The sequence below is a fragment of the Arachis ipaensis genome, chromosome B6 (genome assembly GCF_059453495.1).
Source record: "Arachis ipaensis isolate K30076 ecotype BB chromosome B6, ASM5945349v1, whole genome shotgun sequence".
In the NCBI taxonomy this organism is placed as follows: domain Eukaryota; kingdom Viridiplantae; phylum Streptophyta; class Magnoliopsida; order Fabales; family Fabaceae; genus Arachis; species Arachis ipaensis.
This window is the reverse complement of record NC_142441.1, coordinates 51,648,070-51,671,957: the sequence shown is the minus strand read 5'-3', so window position 1 is coordinate 51,671,957 and position 23,888 is coordinate 51,648,070. Positions and strand designations below refer to the sequence as shown.

At 35.6% G+C, this 23,888-nt stretch overlaps 1 protein-coding gene across 2 annotated transcripts; it reads right to left on the bottom strand.

Annotated features, from left to right (window-relative positions):
- Positions 1-694: 694 nt before the first annotated feature.
- LOC110263322 (uncharacterized) lies at positions 695-22,513 on the bottom strand. Of its 2 annotated transcripts, XM_088489974.1 has the most exons (4): positions 21,880-22,513; positions 21,479-21,755; positions 2,019-3,700; positions 695-1,748 (listed from the first exon to the last, which is right to left on the bottom strand). In XM_088489974.1, the coding sequence occupies exons 3-4, from the start codon at positions 2,394-2,396 to the stop codon at positions 1,572-1,574; spliced, it is 555 nt and encodes a 184-aa protein (XP_088346100.1). In that variant the 5' UTR covers positions 2,397-3,700; positions 21,479-21,755; positions 21,880-22,513; the 3' UTR covers positions 695-1,571. The 2 variants fall into 2 exon arrangements, 1 of the variants encoding a protein (XP_088346100.1); XR_002348750.2 differs by lacking the exons at positions 695-1,748; positions 2,019-3,700 and adding an exon at positions 14,647-15,715.
- Between the last annotated feature and the right edge of the window lie 1,375 nt (positions 22,514-23,888).

Below are 23,888 nucleotides of genomic sequence, written 5' to 3'. Positions count from 1 at the left end.
ACCATAGCCATTAGATTGATATGCATCAAAGAATGGCTCTTCTTCATAGTGTATTGGTGGAGGTTGTTGCCATGAAGATTGATCATGTGCATGTGGCTCTTCCCACCTTTGGTTATCCCATTCTTGATACACATCTTCATTGTAGCCCCCATTACCTACAACATAGTTGTAATCACACTCATAGCCAAAGTGAGAATTCATGATAGCAAGAGAAAATAAAAATAAAATCAAATAAGAAGCAAGAAAATTAAATGGTAAATGGTAAGAAAGTAAACTAATGGCTAAAAAGGTCTTGGCAAGGGTTGGTGGTCAAAGATCTCTATCCTAATCACTAACCACAATATGAGAATTGGCAAGGATTAATCTCATTACATCATCCTCTAACTAGTAGTAAAGGAAAGTCAAATGAGCTATATCAATCCTAGTCCATAAGTCCTAACTCTCCACTAATTCAATTAGTGAGAACTAGAGTCAATGAATCCCAATCATCAATTACTTGGACATTAGTAACTCAAGAGTTCCTAAGTTACCTTTCCAAGCCAAGAACATAAAACTCTACTCTAAAATCCAACCAAGCATTTCATCAAACACTTGGAAGGCACAAAAGAAAAACATAGTAAATCAACAACAAGAATTAATTTTAACTACAATCAAATGTAAAGAATTAACAACAACAATTAAAGGAAACAAGATCTACATGAATTACCTCTTATTGAATTGAAAGAAAATGGAATGAACAATAGTAGGTCTACAACAAAACATAAGAACAACATAAAGGAAATTACAACAAAAGAATGGAAGAAGAATGAATGTAACAACAAGGAATTGAGAGGTAGAAGGAGATGAAAGCATGAATTAAAATCTAGATCTAAGATTATTGAACTAAACCTAATCCTAATTCTAGAGAGAAGTGAGAGCTTCTCTCTCTAGAAACTAACTCTAACTACTAAACTAAGCTAAAACTAAACTAATTGGTTAAAAGTATATTGATTCATCTTCAATCCTTGGCTTAAATAATATCAGAAATGAGTAGGATTGGGCCCACAAGGCTTCTAAAATCGCTGGCCACGTTTTGCTTTAAGTGAACCAGGTGGCAGCAACGGTGCGTGCGCGTACTATGCGCGTGCGTGCCACCATACGTGTAGCAACTATGGCAAATCTTATATCGTTTCGAAGCCCCGAATGTTAGCTTTCTAACCCAACTGGAACCGCATCATTTGGACCTCTGTAGCTCAAGTTATGGTTGTTTAAGTGCAAAGAGGTCGGCTTGACAGCTTTCCGGTTCTTTCATTTCTTCATGAGTTCTCCAACTTTTCATGCTTTCTTTCTTCATTCCCTTAATCCAATCTTTGCCTCCTAAACCTTAAATCACTTAACAAACATATCAAGGCATCTAATAGAATCAAGGTGAATTAAATTTAGCTATTTTGAGTCCTAAAAAGCATGTTTTCACATTCAAGCACAATTAAAGGAGAAGTTATAAAACCATGCTATTTCATTGAATAAATGTGGGTAAAAGGTGATAAAATTCCCAAAAATCAATACAAGATAAACCCTACAAATGGGGTTTGTCAGGAGGATGAGCTTCTATTTTCTGCTGGAGGCATTTCAAGGATGTAAAAGTCAACCGAAAAAACCAAATCCTTAATTGCCACGAGTACATCTTCTGCTATCCCCATCACTGTGATCACACTTTTATCGGCTAAGGCAAACCTCACCGCCGACTTCTTCAATGGAGCTAAATTCAACTGCACATAAATAGAAAACGGCATGATGCTAACACAGGCTCCGAAGTCACACATACAATCATGAAAGGTGTATCCGCCAATACAACAAGACACTAAGCACGGTCCAGGGTCACCACATTTTCTTGGAATAGGTTCCATCAAGGAAAAAATTGAACTACCCAAGGATAATGTCTCCAATTCTCCTATCCTATCCTTGTGTGTACACAAGTCTTTCAAAAATTTTGCATACTTTGGAATTTGTTGAATAGCATCAAGGAGTGGTATGGTTACCTCAACCTTTTTGAACACTTGAAGCATGTTCAAATCAAACTCCGGTGTTTTCTTTGCCTTCTTCACCATGGAAGGAAATAGAATAGGAACGGACTCATCCACTATGGCTTTCCTCTTGGGTTTCTTGAGATTTACTCCTTCTTCCTCATGCCTTTTGTCTACCACCTCTTCTTCATGTGGAGCTTCAACAACTACCTCTTCCTCATGAATTTCTCCCATGACCCTTGGAGGTATCTCTTCTAATGTAGTCCCCAACCGTAGAGTGATGGCGTTGAGGCCGCCTCTTGGATTTGGTTGGGGTTGGGATGGAAGGTTAGAAGAACTTGAGGGTTGGTTAGTGTTGTTATTGGGGTTTGGTGGTTGGTTTGACATGTTCATCTTTGAAAGCAAGTTGGTGAGGTTAGCCAATTGGGTACTCAAGGCATCAAATTGAGCCTTGTTGCTCTCATCTCATTTTTCCATAGTAGCTCTAAGCTCTTCAACTTGATTGTTGGAAGATGGAGGAGTTTGGTTTTGGTTTTGTTGTCTATGGTGTGGTGCTTGGTACTTGGTGTAGTTGTTTTGGTTTTGGTTGGCTTGGTAGTTGGTGTTGTTGTGGTGGTATTGGGATGAAGATTGGTTGTTGTTGTGATGAGAAGGAGAGTTGTTCCATCTTTGGTTTTGATTACTTCCTTGCGCATTATCCCTCCACCCTTGATGTTGATTACCACCTTGATGGTAATTGTTTTGACCTTGAGAAGGGTAGGGTGGACGGTTGTTGTAATTCACATTGGCCACCACAAGGGCATGTTCCTCTTAAATTTGATGGCATTGGTCAGTGTAATGTGTGGTGCTAGAGCACAAACCACAAATTCTAGGAGGGCCTTCAAGTTGAGCAACCGGAGGTGGGGCTTGGACGGTTTTGATGGAGTAGTATTCCTTTTGATCCCTTTGGATTTGTGTAAGGATGGTGGTCATATCCCCAAGTGCTTTGGTTAGACTTGATTCGGAAGGGGATGGTTCTACTACACCCTTGAGAGGATTACTTCTCACTCTTGTGTGTTGTGTAGATTCGGCAACATCCTTTATCAAATTCCAAGCTTCTCCCTCCGTCTTGTTTTTCGAAAAGGAACCACCACTAGAAGCGGTGAGCAATCTTCTATCCTCCGTACAAAGACCTCCGGTAAAGTAGCTAATGAGCAAGTTAGTGGTCATTCCGTGGTGTAGACATGACTCCAATAGCCTCTTGAACCGAGACCAATACTCGTACAAACTTTCTTGGTCTCTTTGCATTATGCCCGAAATCTCTTTCCGGATGTAGTCGGTCTTCTCCGATGGAAAGAATTTATCAAGAAACTCTCTTCTCAAGAAATCCCAATTAGTCACAATCTCATCCGGTAGTGAATAGAACCATATTTTTGCTTGCGCTTCAAGAGAGAAGGGGAAGGCAAAAACCATGATAGCTACCTCGTCGGCTCCATGCCATCGAGCCGTAGAACAAGCAACTTGAAAATCCTTCAAATGTCGGATGGGGTCTTGACCCGGCAACCCATGATACTTAGGAAGTAGATGTATCAAGCTACTCTTCAACTCAAAGTTCAGATCAAGGTTAGGATACCTTGCTTGCAACGGTTGAAGTATGATATCCGGAGCTCCTTGCTCATGTAAAGTGATCCGGCGTGGCTCCGCCATGTGTGGCTCACCTGTAGGATGCAAAGATGTATTAGTAGTGCCAACAGAAGAATAGGAAGTAACGGACTCCAAGTCACTCTCGGTAATATCTAGTGATTCGGCATTTTCCTCAAGAGGGGCCGAAGTACAAGGCGTGTAATTCAATCGCTGTCTAGCATGCCGAGTGTGTAACAAAGTTCATTCGATCTCGGGATCAAAATTGGCTAAGCTAGAATTCGGTTGAGACCAAGTCATCAAACTTGAAAGTCATAGCACAAATGTAAAAGAAATCTAAACTATGGCTAAGTATTGAAAGAAGTAAACTATCTACAATATTCAAATATTCATATAACCAATATCAAGGCATATGTTGCAACCATTCCCCGGCAACGGCGCCAAAAATTTGACAGGCGCCCTAAGGGTGTATTGGTAAATATTTTCTCCAATAAGGTCGCGTTGCAAGTATAGCTCTACCAACAACAATCCTCGGGGGTCAAATTTAGAAGAGGGATCTGGTTGTCACAAGTTCAACCCCAATAGAAATAACCGAAGTATTCACACATCGGGTCGTCTCACAAGGAATGGGCAAACATGTGCTTCAACATTGGTTAGAAATCCGGGGTTGTGAGTTATGAGCATGAAAATAAATGGGAATCTTAACAAGCAAGTAATCTTAAAATGAAATAACTAGTTCAATTAACTAAGCAAAACATGAGCAACTTCAACGAATAAACAATGTTCCACTTAATTCTATTATAACCCAAACAAGTAACTACAACTAAAGTAATTGGTTGAGGAAATTGATTTTCAAATATGAATAATAAGAGCAACTCTTGGCTAGGCTAGGGAATTGGGGCCACCATCCTTGTCTAATAACTATATCTTGACAATTATGAGGAACCAAGCTCATTAAGTCTACTCTCAAAGTCTTAAGTACGTGAGATCTACTCCTAGACTTGAAGTACGTCAAATGGCTTTGATCACATCAACCCATTAGTCCCAACCTACCTATTAATTAGATTAGTAGTGGGTTGGCGTCAATGAGTATCAAATTGACCACCTAAGGCTCCCAAATCATCAAATCCATTAGACCCAATGACTCAAGTTACCCAATTCCCTTGACCTAGGCCAAGAGTAAAGAGAACTACTCCATAATCAAAGTAAACAATTCATCAAACACTTGGTAAGCATTAACAAAAGACATGTTCAAAATAGCAATTAAATTGAAATCTACAAGTACCCACTAACAATTATTAACATATGATCATCCAAACAACAAAGCTAAACATAGAAATCATCAATGTAACATCAACAAGTCAAGATTCACAACATTCATGAAATGGGTATAAAATAACAATTGACAAGAATTCATAAACTATCACAAGATATAAGCAAAATTGTAACAAGGAATTCAAATTGAACAATTAAAACTAGTAATTAACAAGATCCAAGTCACAAATCAACAAGGGAAGATCAAATTAAAACTAGATCTAGAGAGGAACAAGGGTTTCTCCCTCTAGAATAACAAAAGAACCAAAAACTAACTAAAAATTATGTCCTAGTGTAAAATGAGTGATCCCCCCTTTTCCCCTAGCATCCTTGGGTCTTTTTCATGCAGAAACAGCTTGAAATTGGGCCTAATGAGCCTCAGAAATCGCCAGGCATGATTTCCTTTAATGAGGTCACGTGCAGCTTTCCACGCGTGCGCATCATGCGTGCGTGCGCGTTGATAGAAGTATTTTAGTCCGCGCGGATGCGTCCATCCTTGCGCGCCGCTTCCAGCCAATCCCGTCCACGCGTGCGCGTGGAGTGCGCGAGCGCGCTGATGCTGCTTTTCCCAAGATTTCAATTCTTCATGTTCCTCCATTTTTGTACATGCTTTCTCTCTCTCTTCTAAGTCATTCCTACCCTATAATTCCTGAAATTACTCAACAAATACATCACGGCATCGAATGGCAATAGAAGAGAATTAAAATATGGCAATTTTAAGGCAAAATAAGAATGTTTTCCATCATGGAGCAATATTGGGAAGAGAACACAAAACCATGCATTTCTTGTGAATAAGTGTGAGAAATGTTGATAAAATCCCCCAAAATAAGCACAAGATAAACCACAAAATCGGGGTTTATCAGTTGCTTCGCGTTCATGGGCGCGCACGCGCCATGTACGCATGCGCGCTAATGCTGCTCGTGGCCCACTAAAGTGAAATCGCCCCCAACAATTTCTGAAGCACTTTGGGCCCAACCCAACTTATTTCTAATGCTATTTCATGCAGAATTCAAGCTTGGGTAAGGGGGGAGCAATTGTTTGTAGCATTAGCATCATGTAGGTTAGTTTCTAGAGAGAGAAGCTCCCTCTTCTCTCTAGAATTAGGTTAGGTTAATTTCCATCTTAGATCTAGATTTAATTACATGTTTTCATCTTATTTATTTTATGATTTCTTACCTCTACTCTTTCATTCTCATGATTTGTAATGTTAATTTCTCTTTTATGTTCATGGATGCTCTTGTTGGATTTGATTTTCTTTTAATGTAATTTAATGTTTGATGTTTCTTTATTGTTGAATTGAGTTGTTGATCTTGTTTCCTTGCAATTTGTAGTTGGTAGATTTTACTATTCTTGTACATTTTACTATGCTTTCCATGTATGCCTTCCAAGTATTTGACAAAATACTTGGAAGGATGTTAGAATAGATTTTGAGCAATCTTGGCTTGGAAAGAGTAATTAGGTGATCTTGAGTCATGAAAACCCAACTTATATTGGTGATCTAGAGTTGTTAGCTAATATTGTTTTCATTGACGCTAATCTTTTGCTAATTTAATTAGTAAGTTGATTAGGACTTTTGGATTAAGATTAGCTAGTCTTATTAGACTTTCTCTCATGGAAGATAACATGATACCTTCTTCCAATGTTGGAGATGGCGTAATAAGATAAATTCTTGTTTATATTTGTGACATGATTAATTAGTCTTGTTTGAATTTCTCCCTATGTGAAGATGACATGATACCTTCTTCCATTTGTTGGAGTTGACTAGATAAGATGAATTAATCATTGCATGACTAGGATAGAAAGCCTATGTTCTCAACCCTTGCCATGAATGTCTCTCTCTTTATTATTTGCTTTCTCTTATTTACTTGTCCTCTTTAATTACTTGCTTAATTTACTTTTCTTGTCATTTAATTTCTTGCCCTCTTATCAATTAAAAAACCCCCTTACCCCTTCATAGCCAATAAGCATACACTTCATTAAAATTCCTCGTGAGACGACCCGGAGTCCAAATACTTCGGTTAATTTTCATTGGGGTTTGTACATGTGACAAAACCATAAATTTAATTTGATTGCGAGAATTGTTTGTTGGTGTGGAGCTATACTTGCAACGTAAATATTTTGTGAAATTCCTTACCCACAACAATTCTTGTGTCAATACGACTTAAGCACCAAAACATCTCCATAATTAGACATTAAGCATTAATTTCTTGTATGAAAAAGTATAGAAAACATAACATGATGCACATGCATCAGGGACTGTTTCCATCCCTATATCCAAGATTCTGAAAATCAGATTGGTCATTAAATCGCTCTAGTTACTGGTTTATTGGTCCAACCGGTCAATCTGGTTCAACCAAAAAAATCGTTCTACAATAAAATAATAAATAAATTATAACTAAATATCCTAAAATATCTCTCAAATTTACCTACATTAAATATTACCAACTAAATATAATTAATCTTAAAAATATGCAAAAACTTGCTACAAATTTGTTGACAATTAACGTAATTTTACTTCCATTAAAATAGCTAGATTAAATTACAGTGCACAAGTTAAAGACAAAGAATATTACTTTAACGTAGCTAAGTCAAAAAGTAAAACAAAAAAAGATAGTGTTGTGTTACACAACAAACACACAACAGAGCCTGAAACAAAAAGAATCCAGCACGGAAGAAAACATAATTTTTTTTATATAACAGAACAATCAAAACATGAATCATACAATCACTATTTGCAAAATTTTTTCTTCGTAAGAATAAAACAATGAAAACATAAAGCATATAATAAATTAAAAGATCACCAATTGTAAATTTTTTAATAAGAACATAAGTTAGAACAGTAAAAAATGAAGAAAGATTAACAGTTTTCAATCCAATTTTAACAAAGCTTATTACAATAATTAACAACAAAAAAAGTAATGAAGGAATAATGAATCAGTAACATAGGCAGTACAAATTTAAGAAACTTCAATAAAATTTAACTACAAAACAGGCAGTAAAGCAATAATAGAGTTATCAATTTAAAATTTATCATCAACTACAATTAGTGACCAAAACCAATCAACCAAGCACTAACTGAGCATTCGAAAAAAAGAGAGAATCAAAAGAATAGTTAAATCATAGCAACAACACAACAACACCAATAAAAATATTTAAAATAAAGTAACCAAAAAACAAATCTAAAAATCACCATTGCTGAAAACAATACTTTGATACGTGTATGCCCAAAGAATTAAAAGCTAAGCTTCCAGGAAAGTGAAGAATACCCAAACCAAAGAACCTTCAATCACAACTTAAACCAAAATTCACAATTCCCTCAAATTGAAACAGTAAGAAACTTGAAATCAAAGTATCAAAAAATAATTTTTAAGTAAAAGATTCAGATCACCAATCCTAACCAGAAATAAAACCAAATTCCAAGAACAAAGAAATCTAACATAGTGATGATTGAAGAAAAAAACCGCAAAAATCACCTTCCACTAGTGCTGGAACTCAAACAGACAAACACAAATGAGGGAGAGATGGAGCACAATTGAGGAATTCGAACTAGAAGACACAGGCGACGAAACTAGAACAAACAACGGTTGGAGGGCCTAGCAGAACAGAGGCAGCGCGATAGAAGTGGAATAGAGGGAACGCATCACGATGAAAAGAGAAGACATGGAGGCTAAGAGCTTTCTGGGTCTGGGAGTGAATATCTCACGAGGTCACGGGGAGGAACTGAGGAAGACGAAGGTGTAACGACCCAACTTCCAATACGTCATGATTATACCAAAAGTAAGGCGTTACTGATCTGTTTTCCTTATTAACTATTTACTATTAAGCCTTTAGTTCGATATCGCGATTCAATTTTAGTAAAAATACCAGAAATTTTTGTCTTTGTTTATTAAAATCATATAGCAAATATCACCAAGTAATAATAATCACATAATTATTAATAATAGTAATATTATACAAAAGAATTTAAATAAAATTCAGGTACAACTCCTATCCCTCTGCATAAAATAAAAACCTTAAGCAGTAAGGGCGAGGGAATTCTATGAAAGAAACTCAAGTCATAAACTTAACTCGTAAGTAAATTCTAGAATCGCCCGCAGTTTCAAACTGAATCTTCGAACCTGTGTCACTGAAAGGGTGGAAGATTTTGGGGGTGAGAACAAACCACACGTTCTCAGTAGGGAATGGGAATGCCGTAAAAGTAATGATTAACATGCAAATAATTAACTTTGCTTAATAAACCATCTTAGTCAAACCTTTTTAAGTACTTTTTAATATTACTTTAGATAAATAATTACTTTCTTTAAATTTCTAAAACCAAAACAGATCTCAATCACAATTTGTCATATTAAATATCTTTTAGCCACATAATTGAATCTCAGTCACAATTGATTCTCAGTCACAACAAACAGTTATTAATCAGTTCTATATATTCACAGACTACTAGCACAAGTAAGAAACTCAATTCAACAGACAAACAAATCACAATAAAATAAACAACACAATCGCAGAGAAGTAATACAAGCAAACACAACCAAAAGCAAATGCACAACCAATATGACGCATGTCTGTCCTAAGCAGGCCATGAGCTCACGTGTCGGTTTACACCCTACAGCCCGACATTAACTAGGAACAAGTCCCAGATATGGCTTCCCTTTGTGTCCTTAGTGCATATGTGTCGGTGGTAAGAATACCACTCCTTCGTGACTACCGGCAGTCGGCGCGAAGCCCGACCCCATTATATACGCACAAGGGGAAACAGTTACTTTCTTTAAATTTCTAAAACTAAAATAGATCTCAATCACAATTTGTCATATTAAATATCTTTTAGCCACATAATTGAATCTCAGTCACAATTGATTCTCAGTCACAACAAACAGTTATTAATCAGTTCTATATATTCACAGACTACTAGCACAAGTAAGAAACTCAACTCAACAGACAAACAAATCACAATAAAACAAACAACACAATCGCAGAGAAGTAATACAAGCAAACACAACCAAAAGCAAATGCACAACCAATATGACGCATGTCTGTCCTAAGCAGGCCATGAGCTCACGTGTCGGTTTACACCATACAACCCGACATTACTTAGGAACAAGTCCCAGATATGGCTTCCCTTTGTGTCCTTAGTGCATATGTGTCGGTGGTAAGAATACCACTCCTTCGTGACTACCGGCAGTCGGCGCGAAGCCCGACCCCATTATATACGCACAAGGGGAAACAGTGATCCTCAGCTCGTGGGCGCCCCCGAGATCAATTCACAAACAAAACAGCGATCTTCAGTTCGTGGGTTATACCCGAGATCAATACACAGCAAACAATGATCTTCACTTCATGGGCTATACCCGAGATCAACATACAACAATTCATGGGTTATTCCCGTAATCAATGATTATCAGTTCGTGGGTTTTTCCCGCATATAAAATAAATAACAATCTATAGGTTTCCCCGAGATCAATGATCATTCAGTTCGTGGGTACTTCCCGATTTTAACCAATTATCAATTTTGCGTTTCCCCCGTAGTTAAACAACTAACAGTTCGTGGGGTATTCCCGCCTTTTATCATTTTTCATTATCCTTTTCTCAATCTCAACAATCCACAAACCAATCTTCATTCTCTCTTTCCCTTTGAATCCTTAACTCATCTTCTTAAACCTTTCTTCACTTTCTCAAGAATTTGTTCATGAAAATCTTAATTCTCATTTCAGTTCATAATCTCTACTTTAACAATCTTAATTCAAAACTAACTTTAGAACTATTTTTTTTAGTTTAACCCTCTTCAAAAGACATAAGTAAATCATATATTTTAAATTCACTAAATACTTTTTGAAATATAATCCTCTCATTAAAATTATTCAAATAAAATTCTTCCAAGTTTACTAACTTCCCAAAGACTCAAAAATCATCTCTCTCTTTACTATTCAAATTCAAATATTATAAATTCATCAAACTTCTAGAAAATAAACCTTTATTTCAAGCTTAAAACATAATTCTTTTCATATTGAATCAATCTCAAAACATAGTTTCTTTCAAAAATAATTTAATTTTAAAACATAAACCTTTCCTTGGTAAATCGAATTCAAAATAGAATAATTCTTTTCTTAACTAAATAAAACTTAAATTATATCATTTTCCAAATCCAAATCTTCTAAAATAACTTTTCAAATAAAACAGATTTTATAAAATTTCAGCAGCACCTCCCCTAAAACTCGGACTTAGCCACCCTTACGGGTTCTCTCTTTCTCTATCTTATCAAACCTTTCTCAACAATTGCCAGAATAATAAATTCTCAAAAACATTTGATAATAGTATAGAAAATATATTTCTCAAATTCCATATCCAAGTAATCATCAAAACAACATCGGCAGTCTAATTTCAGTTTTATTTTAAAAATATCAAACGAATTCGGAATTACGCAAACCTTATATCCACGTGTCCGTCTTGGATTAAGCTTCCTATTAAACTAAAAATCACAATTTTTCGCTGGCTCTAGCTTCGAGAATATAAGCAAAACCATGACTGCTCTATAGTGCCTTAAAACCAGAAGACAGCAGCAGCGTACAACATTCGAAATTTCATATAAAATCCAAATTAAATCCAACAACCTTCAAAATTAATGTGGTTAAACATAACTTATCCAAATTTCTTTCTCAATTGGTTTCAGGGTCATACCATTTTTAATGAAGGAGTTACGTAGCTTGGAAGTTAAGTAATTTTCTGCTGAAATCTGTTTTACAAATCATTGAACACAACCTCTTCCAAGTCCCATAACTTACTTATTAAAATATGGAATACCCTGAAATTTAAATCATATATACTAAACATACTCAAATTTCACCTCCAATTGGTTGCATCTCAATATCATTCCAGAATTAAAAATTATAAAGGCTCAAAGTTACTGACTTAGAAAACAAAACCTAATTTTTACTGCTTAATACCTCTTACTTTAAAAATTCATATCTTTAAAACCACAACTCTAACAATTCTAAAGTTTTATGAAATTAAAGTACTAGGACCAGAGTTTCATTTAAAATTGGTTCCATTTCAAAATTCAAACTGGAGAATTTTTAATAGAGGAAACAAGTTGCTGCTGTCTTAAGCGTCCTGCAGAAAACCAGATTTGGCATTCCTAATTCAAAAATTTACCATAAATCATAAACTTAATAAAAAAGCCTCTAATTCACCAGTCCAGCTTTCTATATCCCAAAGCTTAATCCAGATTTTGTCTCACGCAATTCCGATCATCACAGAATTAGTTATAGATTTTCAAAGTCTCCGGCTTCATTTAAAAGTAATGCAGAAAATCAAGTTTTACATTTTAACTTTGAAAAATCTTAACTAGTTCTATAGTTAATTCAAACTTCCCAAAATTGAGTCCCAACAACTACTTTAAATACAGTTTACTCAGCATTTACTCTCATATCATTTCAATTATCATTGAATAACTGATTCACTTCCAAAGTCATCTTTTAATCTCAAAAATCAGATTTTCAGCAACTAGTTCAACATTTTAAGATTCAATCTTCCAATTATTCCTTAAGCCCAACTTCAACTAATCACTAACTAAACCCATTACAATAAACCAACTCGACAGCAATAGTTTCAATTTGACCCATCAAAATACCGAAATCACACTAATCTCTCATCAAACAATCTATAATTCAATCTCACAAAATCAACAAATTCAACCAAAGTTCCAATCAAAAATCTCAATCATTCCAATCATAATTTCAGCCACACAACTCAACTAATTCAGTATAATCACATAGAGTCAGAACTTTTCAACAATTCCATCCATATCAGAGAAAACAATATCAATTACAACTTCAAACACTCACAACAAAGCCCAAAGACATTCACAGCCTTAATCTGAATTTAATAATCCAATTGAAGCACTAACATATCATCAAACTTACTCCAAATTTCATAACTAACTAACTAATTTCAAATGCATTTCAAGTCATTCATGACAATTAAGAAATTCTAAATCATTGTTAACCATTTGCACTTATTCAAATAACTTGGTGGGCATTCTAAATTAAAAACGTTAAATCTCCTACCTCAGTTAGTCGAAATTGCAGAGTCTAAACGCCACAACTAAGTATTTCGAAGCCACCTGCAGCAGCGGCAATTTTAGCATCTCCGATTGACGGCAGCAGCACTCTGTCAGGTTCTGACATCCGTTCTGTCCCCTTGGCAGGAAACACAGTGTTCTTGGGTAGCTTCAATAACAATTTCCAGCACTCATTTTGTTTCCTGGGTAGCAACCATGGTGGTTTTGAGCAACTCCAGTGATGGTGGAAGGCCTCAGCAGCGGCCAAACAGCAAAGTTGGTTCCTACAGCAGTAGTGACAGTTGCAGTAGTACAAGGAATCCGCATTTGACGAACTCAAGGCAGAAACAGCTCAAGACAGTGGACGTTGAATATGATTAGAATGGTAACAGGGCAGTAACAACTCACCCCGTTAGTGGTTCTAATTGCAGCAACTCCAAATCGACGCTGGCGGCGGCTTCCTTCGATGGTGACCAGGAAACATGATAGTGACGGCTTGGTGAGAAGTGGCAGCGGTGGAGCATGACGACAGCGGCGATGGCTTTGTGGTGAGGTTTTCCCTTCGCGCGCGCTCTCTCTGGTGGCGGCTGGGACGGTGGACTCCACCCACGACGACGACGACACTCTCTTCCACAAACCTTGGCAGCAGCGGTGATGGAAGGGCAGCGTTGCTTCCTCTTCTCCCTCGCAAACTCCTCTCTCTCCCTCTCCTCTGTTCGCAGTTCACGGTGGTGGCAGAAGCTTCATCAATGGCGACGCAGCAGCATGGTGACAGATTGGCGGCACGACACGGAAGCTCCTGGTTCGCGTTCCTCTCTGCGGCCTCCACGGAGCAGCGATGAGAGCGACGGCGGCGGTGCAAAAATGGCAGCGATGCATGGCTCGATGGCTGGGCACGGTAGCGGCAGCAGCTCCTCCCTCTTCTGTTTCTCTCTTGTTTTGTGTGTGTATATTGAGGAATGAAGCTGAAGGTGAACGAAGGGGGAACGGCGCTGGGGTGTGGGGTTAGTGGGTTAGGGTTTCTCAATTTGGGAAATTAGGTTTCTGAATTTGATTTGGGAATTAGGGTTAGAAATTAGGACTTTATAAAAGAATATGGATAGATATGAATAGATATTTTGATAAAATTGGAGGGTAGAGTAATTTTAAAATCAAATATACTTTATTAAAAATATTTAGGAACATTATTTATCATCATATTGCTAAGTTCAATCAATTATTTCTAATTTAAATTATAAAATGAACAAGTTAATTATATTTTGTAAAGTACAATTTTAATTCAAATATCAATTTTCTAGATTAAATCATACAAATCTCTATTATTTTTCTATCTCCGAAACTTTAATTTCAATTTATAAAATAATTAATTATAATAAAGTTGTACATAAATATTAATTGACTTAAACTTAAAGTATTTATAAATATCAATCTAATCATTTCTAATAAAATAATTTCTAGGAGTTCAAGTTAATAATATAATTCATTCAAAATAGAATTTATTTAAATTAAATTATACAATTATTCTAATTTTTCAATTATCAAACTTATAATTTCAATTATACCAAATATCCAATAAAGATTATATAAAAAAATTCTAATTAATTTAAACTTCAATTATCATGAAACTCTATTTAATTATCATTAGTAAAATAATTTTCTTAAAATAAATCACAAATAACTAATTATTTGATTTTCAAAAACTAGGGTTGTTACATTCTACCCACCTTAAAAAAAATTTTTGCCCTCAAAAATTGCTAGAATAAAATAAGTTCAAACTAAAATCAAAGAAAACAGAATATATGAACAGAAGCATAGGCATTATCAAGAATGAATATTCAAAGAGTTAAGTAAGCAATCAGATTTATAGGCAAGCAAAGATATACAAGAATGACAAGGTATGGTTGGGAAATAATCAAATCACATTCTAAGGAGGAAATTCAAACTAGAGAATTCTAATGAAAGCAACTAAGAAAAATATGGCACGAGTTCATGTGGCACGAATAAAGATTATACGTTGAATCGAAACTAACTTCATAAATTCTATCGCTCCCAAACCCCGTTAATCGCATCACTTATAACTTCTATTTCGTCTATGATAACCTATTAGTGTTCCCATAAACATAAATCATTAGTATTAAGTTGGCCAGACCTAATACCATGAAGCATGCAATGGTAGACTAACAGCGTTAATCATCAGACAGTCATGCATATAAAACTCAAACTCTTGTTATCAGAACAAGTCACAAAGCATGACAGACACTCAGAGTATGCAGTGAAGCATAGTCAGTCCATTCCCAAGGCTCTAATAGGAACGAACTGCTCTAATACCATTTGTAACGACCCAACTTCCAATACGTCATGATCGTACCAAAAGTAAGGCGTTACTGATCTGTTTTCCTTATTAACTATTTACTATTAAGCCTTTAGTTCGATATCGCGATTCAATTTTAGTAAAAATACCAGAAATTTTTGTCTTTGTTTATTAAAATCATATAGCAAACATCACCAAGTAATAATAATCACATAATTATTAATAATAGTAATATTATACAAAAGAATTTAAATAAAATTTAGGTACAACTCCTATCCCTCAGCATAAAATAAAAACCTTAAGCAGTAAGGGCGAGGGAATTCTATGAAAGAAACTCAAGTCATAAACTTAACTCGTAAGTAAATTCTAGAATCGCCCGCAGTTTCAAACTGAATCTTCGAACCTGTGTCACTGAAAGGGTGGAAGATTTTGGGGTGAGAACAAACCACACGTTCTCAGTAGGGAATGGGAATGCCGTAAAAGTAATGATTAACATGCAAATAATTAACTTTGCTTAATAAACCATCTTAGTCAAACCTTTTGAAGTACTTTTTAATATTACTTTAGATAAATAATTACTTTCTTTAAATTTCTAAACCCAAAATAGATCTCAATCACAATTTGTCATATTAAATATCTTTTAGCCACATAATTGAATCTCAGTCACAACAAACAGTTATTAATCAGTTCTATATATTCACAGACTACTAGCACAAGTAAGAAACTCAATTCAACAGACAAACAAATCACAATAAAACAAACAACACAATCGCAGATAAGTAATACAAGCAAACACAACCAAAAGCAAATGCACAACCAATATGACGCATGTCTGTCCTAAGCAGGCCATGAGCTCACGTGTCGGTTTACACCCTACAGCCCGAAATTACCTAGGAACAAGTCCCAGATATGGCTTCCCTTTGTGTCCTTAGTGCATATGTGTCGGTGGTAAGAATACCACTCCTTCGTGACTACCGGCAGTCGGCGCGAAGCCCGACCCTATTATATACGCACAAGGGGAAACAGTGATCCTCAGTTCGTGGGCGTCCCCGAGATCAATTCACAAACAAAATAGAGATCTTCAGTTCGTGGGTTATACCCAAGATCAATACACAATAACATAGCGATCTTCAGTTCGTAGATTATACCCGAGATCAATACACAGCAAACAATGATCTTCAATTCATGGGCTATACCCAAGATCAACATACAACAATTCATGGGTTATTCCCGTAATCAATGATTATCAGTCCGTGGATTTTTTCCGCATATAAAATAAATAACAATCTATAGGTTTCCCCGAGATCAATGATCATTCAGTTCGTGGGTACTTCCCGATTTTAACCAATTATCAATTTTGCGTTTCTCCCGTAGTTAAACAACTAACAGTTCGTGGGGTATTCCCGCCTTTTATCATTTTTCATTATCCTTTTCTCAATCTCAACAATCCACAAATCAATCTTCATTCTCTCTTTCCCTTTGAATCCTTAACACATCTTCTTAAACCTTTCTTAACTTTCTCAAGCATTTGTTCATGAAAATCTTAATCCTCATTTCAGTTCATAATCTCTACTTTAACAATCTTAATTCAAAACTAACTTTAGAACTTTTTTTTTTAGTTTAACCCTCTTCAAAAGACATAAGTAAATCATATATTTTAAATTCACTAAATACTTTTTGAAATATAATCCTCTCATTAAAATTATTCAAATAAAATTTTTCCAAGTTTACTAACTTCCCAAAGACTCAAAAATCATCTCTCTCTTTACTATTCAAATTCAAATATTATAAATTCATCAAACTTCTAGAAAATAAACCTTTATTTCAAGCTTAAAACATAATTCTTTTCATATTGAATCAATCGCAAAACATAGTTTCTTTCAAAAATAATTTAATTTTGAAACATAAACCTTTTCTTGGTAAATCGAATTCAAAATAGAATAATTCTTTTCTTAACTAAATAAAACTTAAATTATATCATTTTCCAAATCCAAATATTCTAAAATAACTTTTCAAATAAAATAGATTTTATAAAATTTCAACAGCACCTCCACTAAAATTCGGACTTAGCCACCCTTACGGGTTCCCTCTTTCTCTATCTCATCAAACCTTTCTCAACAATTGCCATAATAATAAATTCTCAAAAATATTTGATAATAATATAGAAAATATATTTCTCAAATTTCATATCCAAGTAATCATCAAAACAACATCGGCAGTCTAATTTCAGTTTTATTTTAAAAATATCAAACGAATTCGAAATTACGCAAACCTTATATCCACGCGTCCGTCTCGGATTAAGCTTCCTATTAAACTAAAAATCACAGTTTTTCACTGGCTCTAGCTTCGGGAATATAAGCAAAACCGTGACTGCTCTATAGTGCCTTAAAACCAGAAGACAGCAGCAGCGTACAACATTCAAAATTTCATATAAAATCCAAATTAAATCCAACAACCTTCAAAATTAACGTGGTTAAACATAACTTATCCAAATTTCTTTCTCAATTGGTTTCAGGGTCATACCATTTTTAATGAAGGAGTTACGTAGCTTGGAAGTTAAGTAATTTTCTGCTGAAATCTGTTTTACTAATCATTGAACACAACCTCTTCCAAGTCCCATAACTTACTTATTAAAACATGGAATACCCTGAAATTTAAATCATATATACTAAACATACTCAAATTTCACCTCCAATTGGTTGCATCTCAATATCATTCCAGAATTAAAAATTATAAAGGCTCAAAGTTGCTGACTTAGAAAACAAAACCTAATTTTTACTGCTTAATACCTCTTACTTTAAAAATTCATATCTTTAAAACCACAACTCTAACAATTCTAAATTTTTATGAAATTAAAGTACTAGAAACAGAGTTTCATTTAAAATTAGTTCCATTTCAAAATTCAAACTGGAGAATTTTTAATAGAGGAAACAAGTTGCTGCTGTCTTAAGCGTCCTGCAGAAAACCAGATTTAGCATTCCTAATTCAAAAATTTACCATAAATCATAAACTTAATAAAAAAGCCTCTAATTCACCAGTCCAGCTTCCTATATCCCAAAGCTTAATCCAGATTTGGTCCCACGCAATTCCGATCATCACAGAATTAGTTATAGATTTTCATAATTACTTTAATAAAACACTTAGGGAGTAGTAAAAACATATTAGTGAGGCAAAGATAAATAAAAGATAAAAAGTTGAAGAAAAGATAGAAATCGAAAAAAAAGTCTGTAAAGTTTTAATGACAGAAAGCCAGACAGAAACTAGTGAACGAATTAGGGCAACATAGTTAGTCCTGGAATTGCGAATAGGGTTAGGTATTATATGAAAAGTTAAACTGTTTCAGTATAGACTTAATGAACCTATACTTGGGACAGACTAACTATTCATACCGAAATTTACATAAGCTTTAAATACATACGTTAAACAGAGAAATTAGAGCAGCGTAAAGAAATACAGAGAACAGAGTAACCAGAGCAGAATAAAGGGATACAGAGAAAAGAGTAATCAGAGCAAAGTAAAAAGACAAAGAGAAAAGAGTAATGTGATAAAGAGAAATGGTTTGAATTAAGATGTTGTAAAAGTGATTCTCAGTCACAACAAACAGTTATCAATCATCTCATTACATTCACAGACTACTAGCACAAGTAAGAAACTCAATTAAACACATAAACAAATCACAATAAAACAAACAACACAATCACAGAGAAGTAATACAAGCAAACACAACCAAAAGCAAATGCACAACCAATATGACGCATGTCTGTCCTAAGCAGGCCATGAGATCACGTGTCGGTTTACACCCTACAACCCGACATTACCTAGGAACAAGTCTCAGATATGGCTTCCTTTTGTGTCCTTAGTGCATATGTGTCGGTGGTAAGAATACCACTCCTTCGTGACTACCGGCAGTCGGCGCGAAGTCCGACCCCATTATATACGCACAAGGGGAAACAGTGATCCTCAGTTCGTGGGCGTCCCCGAGATCAATTCAGAAACAAAACAGAGATCTTCAGTTCGTGGGTTATACCCGAGATCAATACACAGCAAACAATGATCTTCAGTTCATGGGCTATACCCGAGATCAACATACAACAATTCATGGGTTAATCCCGTAATCAATGATTATCAGTCCGTGGGTTTTTCCCGCATATAAAACAAATAACAATCTATAGGTTTCTCCGAGATCAATGATCATTCAGTTCGTGGGTACTTCCAGATTTTAACCAATTATCAATTTTGCGTTTCCCCCGTAGTTAAACAACTAACAGTTCGTGGGGTATTCCCACCTTTTAACATTTTTCATTATCCTTTTCTCAATCTCAACAATCCACAAATCAATCTTCATTCTCTCTTTCCCTTTGAATCCTTAACACATCTTCTTAAACCTTTCTTAACTTTCTCAAGCATTTGTTCATGAAAATCTTAATCCTCATTTCAGTTCATAATCTCTACTTTAACAATCTAAATTCAAAACTAACCTTAGAAATATTTTTTTTTAGTTTAACCCTCTTCAAAAGACTTAAGTAAATCATATATTTTAAATTCACTAAATACTTTTTGAAATATAATCCTCTCATTAAAATTATTCAAATAAAATTCTTCCAAGTTTACTAACTTCCCAAAGACTCAAAAATCATCTCTCTCTTTACTATTCAAATTCAAATATTATAAATTCATCAAACTTCTAGAAAATAAACCTTTATTTCAAGCTTAAAACATAATTCTTTTCATATTGAATCAATCTCAAAACATAGTTTCTTTCAAAAATAATTTAATTTTGAAACATAAACCTTTCTTTGGTAAATCGAATTCAAAATAGAATAATTCTTTTCTTAACTAAATAAAACTTAAATTATATCATTTTCCAAATCCAAATCTTCTAAAATAACTTTTCAAATAAAACTGATTTTATAAAATTTCAGCAGCACTTCCCCTAAAACTCGGACTTAACCACCCTTACGGGTTCCCTCTTTCTCTATCTTATCAAACCTTTCTCAACAATTGCCATAATAATAAATTCTCAAAAACATTTGATAATAGTATAGAAAATATATTTCTCAAATTCCATATCCAAGTAATCATCAAAACAACATCGGCCGTCTAATTTCAGTTTTATTTTAAGAATATCAAACGAATTCGGAATTACGCAAACCTTATTTCAAAATTCAAACTGGAGAATTTTTAAAAGAGAAAACAAGTTGCTGTTGTCTTAAGCGTCCTGCAGAAAACCAAATTTGGAATTCCTAATTCAAAAATTTTCCATAAATCATAAACTTAATAAAAAAGCCTCTAATTCACCAGTCCAGCTTCCTATATCCCAAAGCTTAATCCAGATTTGGTCCCACGCAATTCCAATCATCACAGAATTAGATATAGATTTTCAAAGTCTCCGGCTTCATTTAAAAGTAATGCAGAAAATCAAGTTTTACATTTTAACTTTGAAAAATCTTAACTAGTTCTATAGTTAATTCAAACTTTCCAAAATTGAGTCCCAACAACTACTTTAAATACAGTTTACTCAGCCCTTACTCTCATATCATTTCGATTATCATTGAATAACTGATTCACTTCCAAAGTCATCTTTTAATCTCAAAAATCAGATTTTCAGCAACTAGTTCAACATTTTAAGATTCAATCTTCCAATTATTTCTTAAGCCCAACTTCAATTAATCACTAACTAAACCCATTACAATAAACCAACTCGACAGCAATAGTTTCAATTTGACCCATCAAAATACCGAAATCACAATAATCTCTCATCAAACAATCTATAATTCAATCTCACAAAATCAACAAATTCAACCAAAGTTCCAATCAAAAATCTCAATCATTCCAATCATAATTTCAGCCACACAACTCAACTAATTTAGTATAATCACATAGAGTCAGAACTTTTCAACAATTCCATCCATATCAGAGAAAACAATATCAATTACAACTTCAAACACTCACAACAAAGCCCAAAGACATTCACAGCCTTAACCTGAATTCAATAATCCAATTGAAGCACTAACACATCATCAAACTTACTCCAAATTTCATAACTAACTAACTAATTTCAAATGTATTTCAAGTCATTCATGACAATTAAGAAATTCTAAATCATTGTTAACCATTTGCACTTATTCAAATAACTTGGTGGGCATTCTAAATTAAAAATGTTAAATCCCCTACCTCAGTTAGTCGAAATTGCAGAGTCTAAACGCCACAACTAAGTATTTCGAAGCCACCTGCAGCAGCGGCAATTTTAGCATCTCCGATTGACGGCAGCAGCACTCTGTCAGGTTCTGACATCCGTTCTGTCCCCTTGGCAGGAAACACAGTGTTCTTGGGTAGCTTCAATAACAATTTCCAACACTCATTTTGTTTCCTGGGTAACAAGCATGGTGGTTTTGAGCAACTCCAGTGATGGTGGAAGGCCTCAGCGGCGGCCAAACAGCAAAGTTGGTTCCTACAGCAGTAGTGACAGTTGCAGTAGTACAAGGAATCCGCATTTGACGAACTCAAGGCAGAAACAGCTCATGACAGTGGACGTTGAATATGATTAGAATGGTAACAGGGCAGTAACAACTCACCCCGTTAGTGGTTCTAATTGCAGCAACTCCAAATCGACGCTGGCGGCGGCTTCCTTCGATGGTGACCAGGAAACACGATAGTTACGGCTTGGTGAGAAGTGGCAGCGGTGGAGCATGACGACAGCGGCGATGGCTTTGTGGTGAGGTTTTCCCTTCGCGCGCGCTCTCTCTGGTGGCGGCTGGGACGGTGGACTCCACCCACGACGACGACGACACTCTCTTCCACAAACCTTGGCGGCAGCGGTGATGGAAGGGCAGCGTTGCTTCCTCTTCTCCCTCGCGAACTCCTCTCTCTCCCTCTCCTCTGTTCGCAGTTCACGGCGGTGGCAGAAGCTTCATCAATGGCAACGCAGCAGCATGGTGATAGATCGGCGGTGCGACACGGAAGCTCCTGGTTCGCGTTCCTCTCTGCGGCCTCCACGGAGCAGCGATGAGAGCGACGGCGGCGGTGCAAAAATGGCAGCGACGCATGGCTCGATGGCTGGGCACGGTAGCGGCAGCAGCTCCTCCCTCTTCTGTTTTTCTCTTGTTTTGTGTGTGTGTATATTGAGGAATGAAGCTGAAGGTGAACGAAGGGGGAACGGTGCTGGGGTGTGGGGTTAGTGGGTTAGGGTTTCTCAATTTGGAAAATTAGTGTTTCTGAGTTTGATTTGGGAATTAGGGTTAGAAATTGGGATTTTATAAAAGAATATGGATAGATATGAATAGATATTTTGATAAAATTGGAGGGTAGAATAATTTTAAAATCAAATATACTTTATTAAAAATATTTAGGAACATTATTTATCATCATATTGCTAAGTTCAATCAATTATTTCTAATTTAAATTATAAAATGAACAAGTTAATTATATTTTGTAAAGTACAATTTTAATTCAAATATCAATTTTCTAAATTAAATCATACAAATCTCTATTATTTTTCTATCTCCGAAACTTTAATTTCAATTTATAAAATAATTAATTATAATAAAGTTGTACATAAATATTAATTGACTTAAACTTAAAGTATTTATAAATATCAATCTAATCATTTCTAATAAAATAATTTCTAGGAGTTCAAGTTAATAATATAATTCATTCAAAATAGAATTTATTTAAATTAAATTATACAATTATTCTAATTTTTCAATTATCAAACTTATAATTTCAATTATACCAAATATCCAATAAAGATTATATAAAAAAATTCTATTTAATTTAAACTTCAATTATCATGAAACTCTATTTAATTATCATTAGTAAAATAATTTTTTTAAAATAAATCACAAATAATTAATTATTTGATTTTCAAAAACTAGGGTTGTTACAGAAGGCGACGGTAGTCGAGCTCGAGGGAGAAGTTGGGCACCTGCAACTGATGAAACTGTGAGAACGAACATGGGTTTTCTTTGGAGAACACTGATGGACAGACAAACGGAGAGAAGCTCCTGACTGCAACGGACAGTGGCAGTGGCTCACTCCTTGCAGCTTGCGATGGTGGTAGAGCTAGGGTTTCCATTTTTCTTTGGAAGAGAGATGCTTAAACTTGCTCTGATTTCTGTGAGGGGAAGGAAGGAGGTAGGGGTGTCAAAAATCCCCAGGAGGCGGGGATCCCCGTGGGGACCGCCCCGAATGGGGCCCCAATGGCGGAGAATTTTCCCTGCGGGGATGGGGATGGGGGACAAAATTCCCCCGAAGTAGGTGCGGGGACCCGAGCGGGGATCCCCGTCCCCGTCCCCATATTCCCCACATTCCCCGAATATATTAAATTACTTAAATACCATTAGTAATTTATTTTTTACTTTGGTTTTTTAGTCATTTCACCTTCCATATATATATCGAAAATTTGGAAACCCTAGCCCCTCTTTCCATACACTAGTGCCGCTACCAGCTAGTCAGCTACCCAGTCACCCTCACCCTCCTCGCGAAGATGCGAACCCCCCCTTCTGCGTTCTCTCCGTCCTCTTTGCACCCAGCCAGCCACCTCCGAACACCTCCCTAGCGGCCTCACCACTGTTCGTTTCAGCCG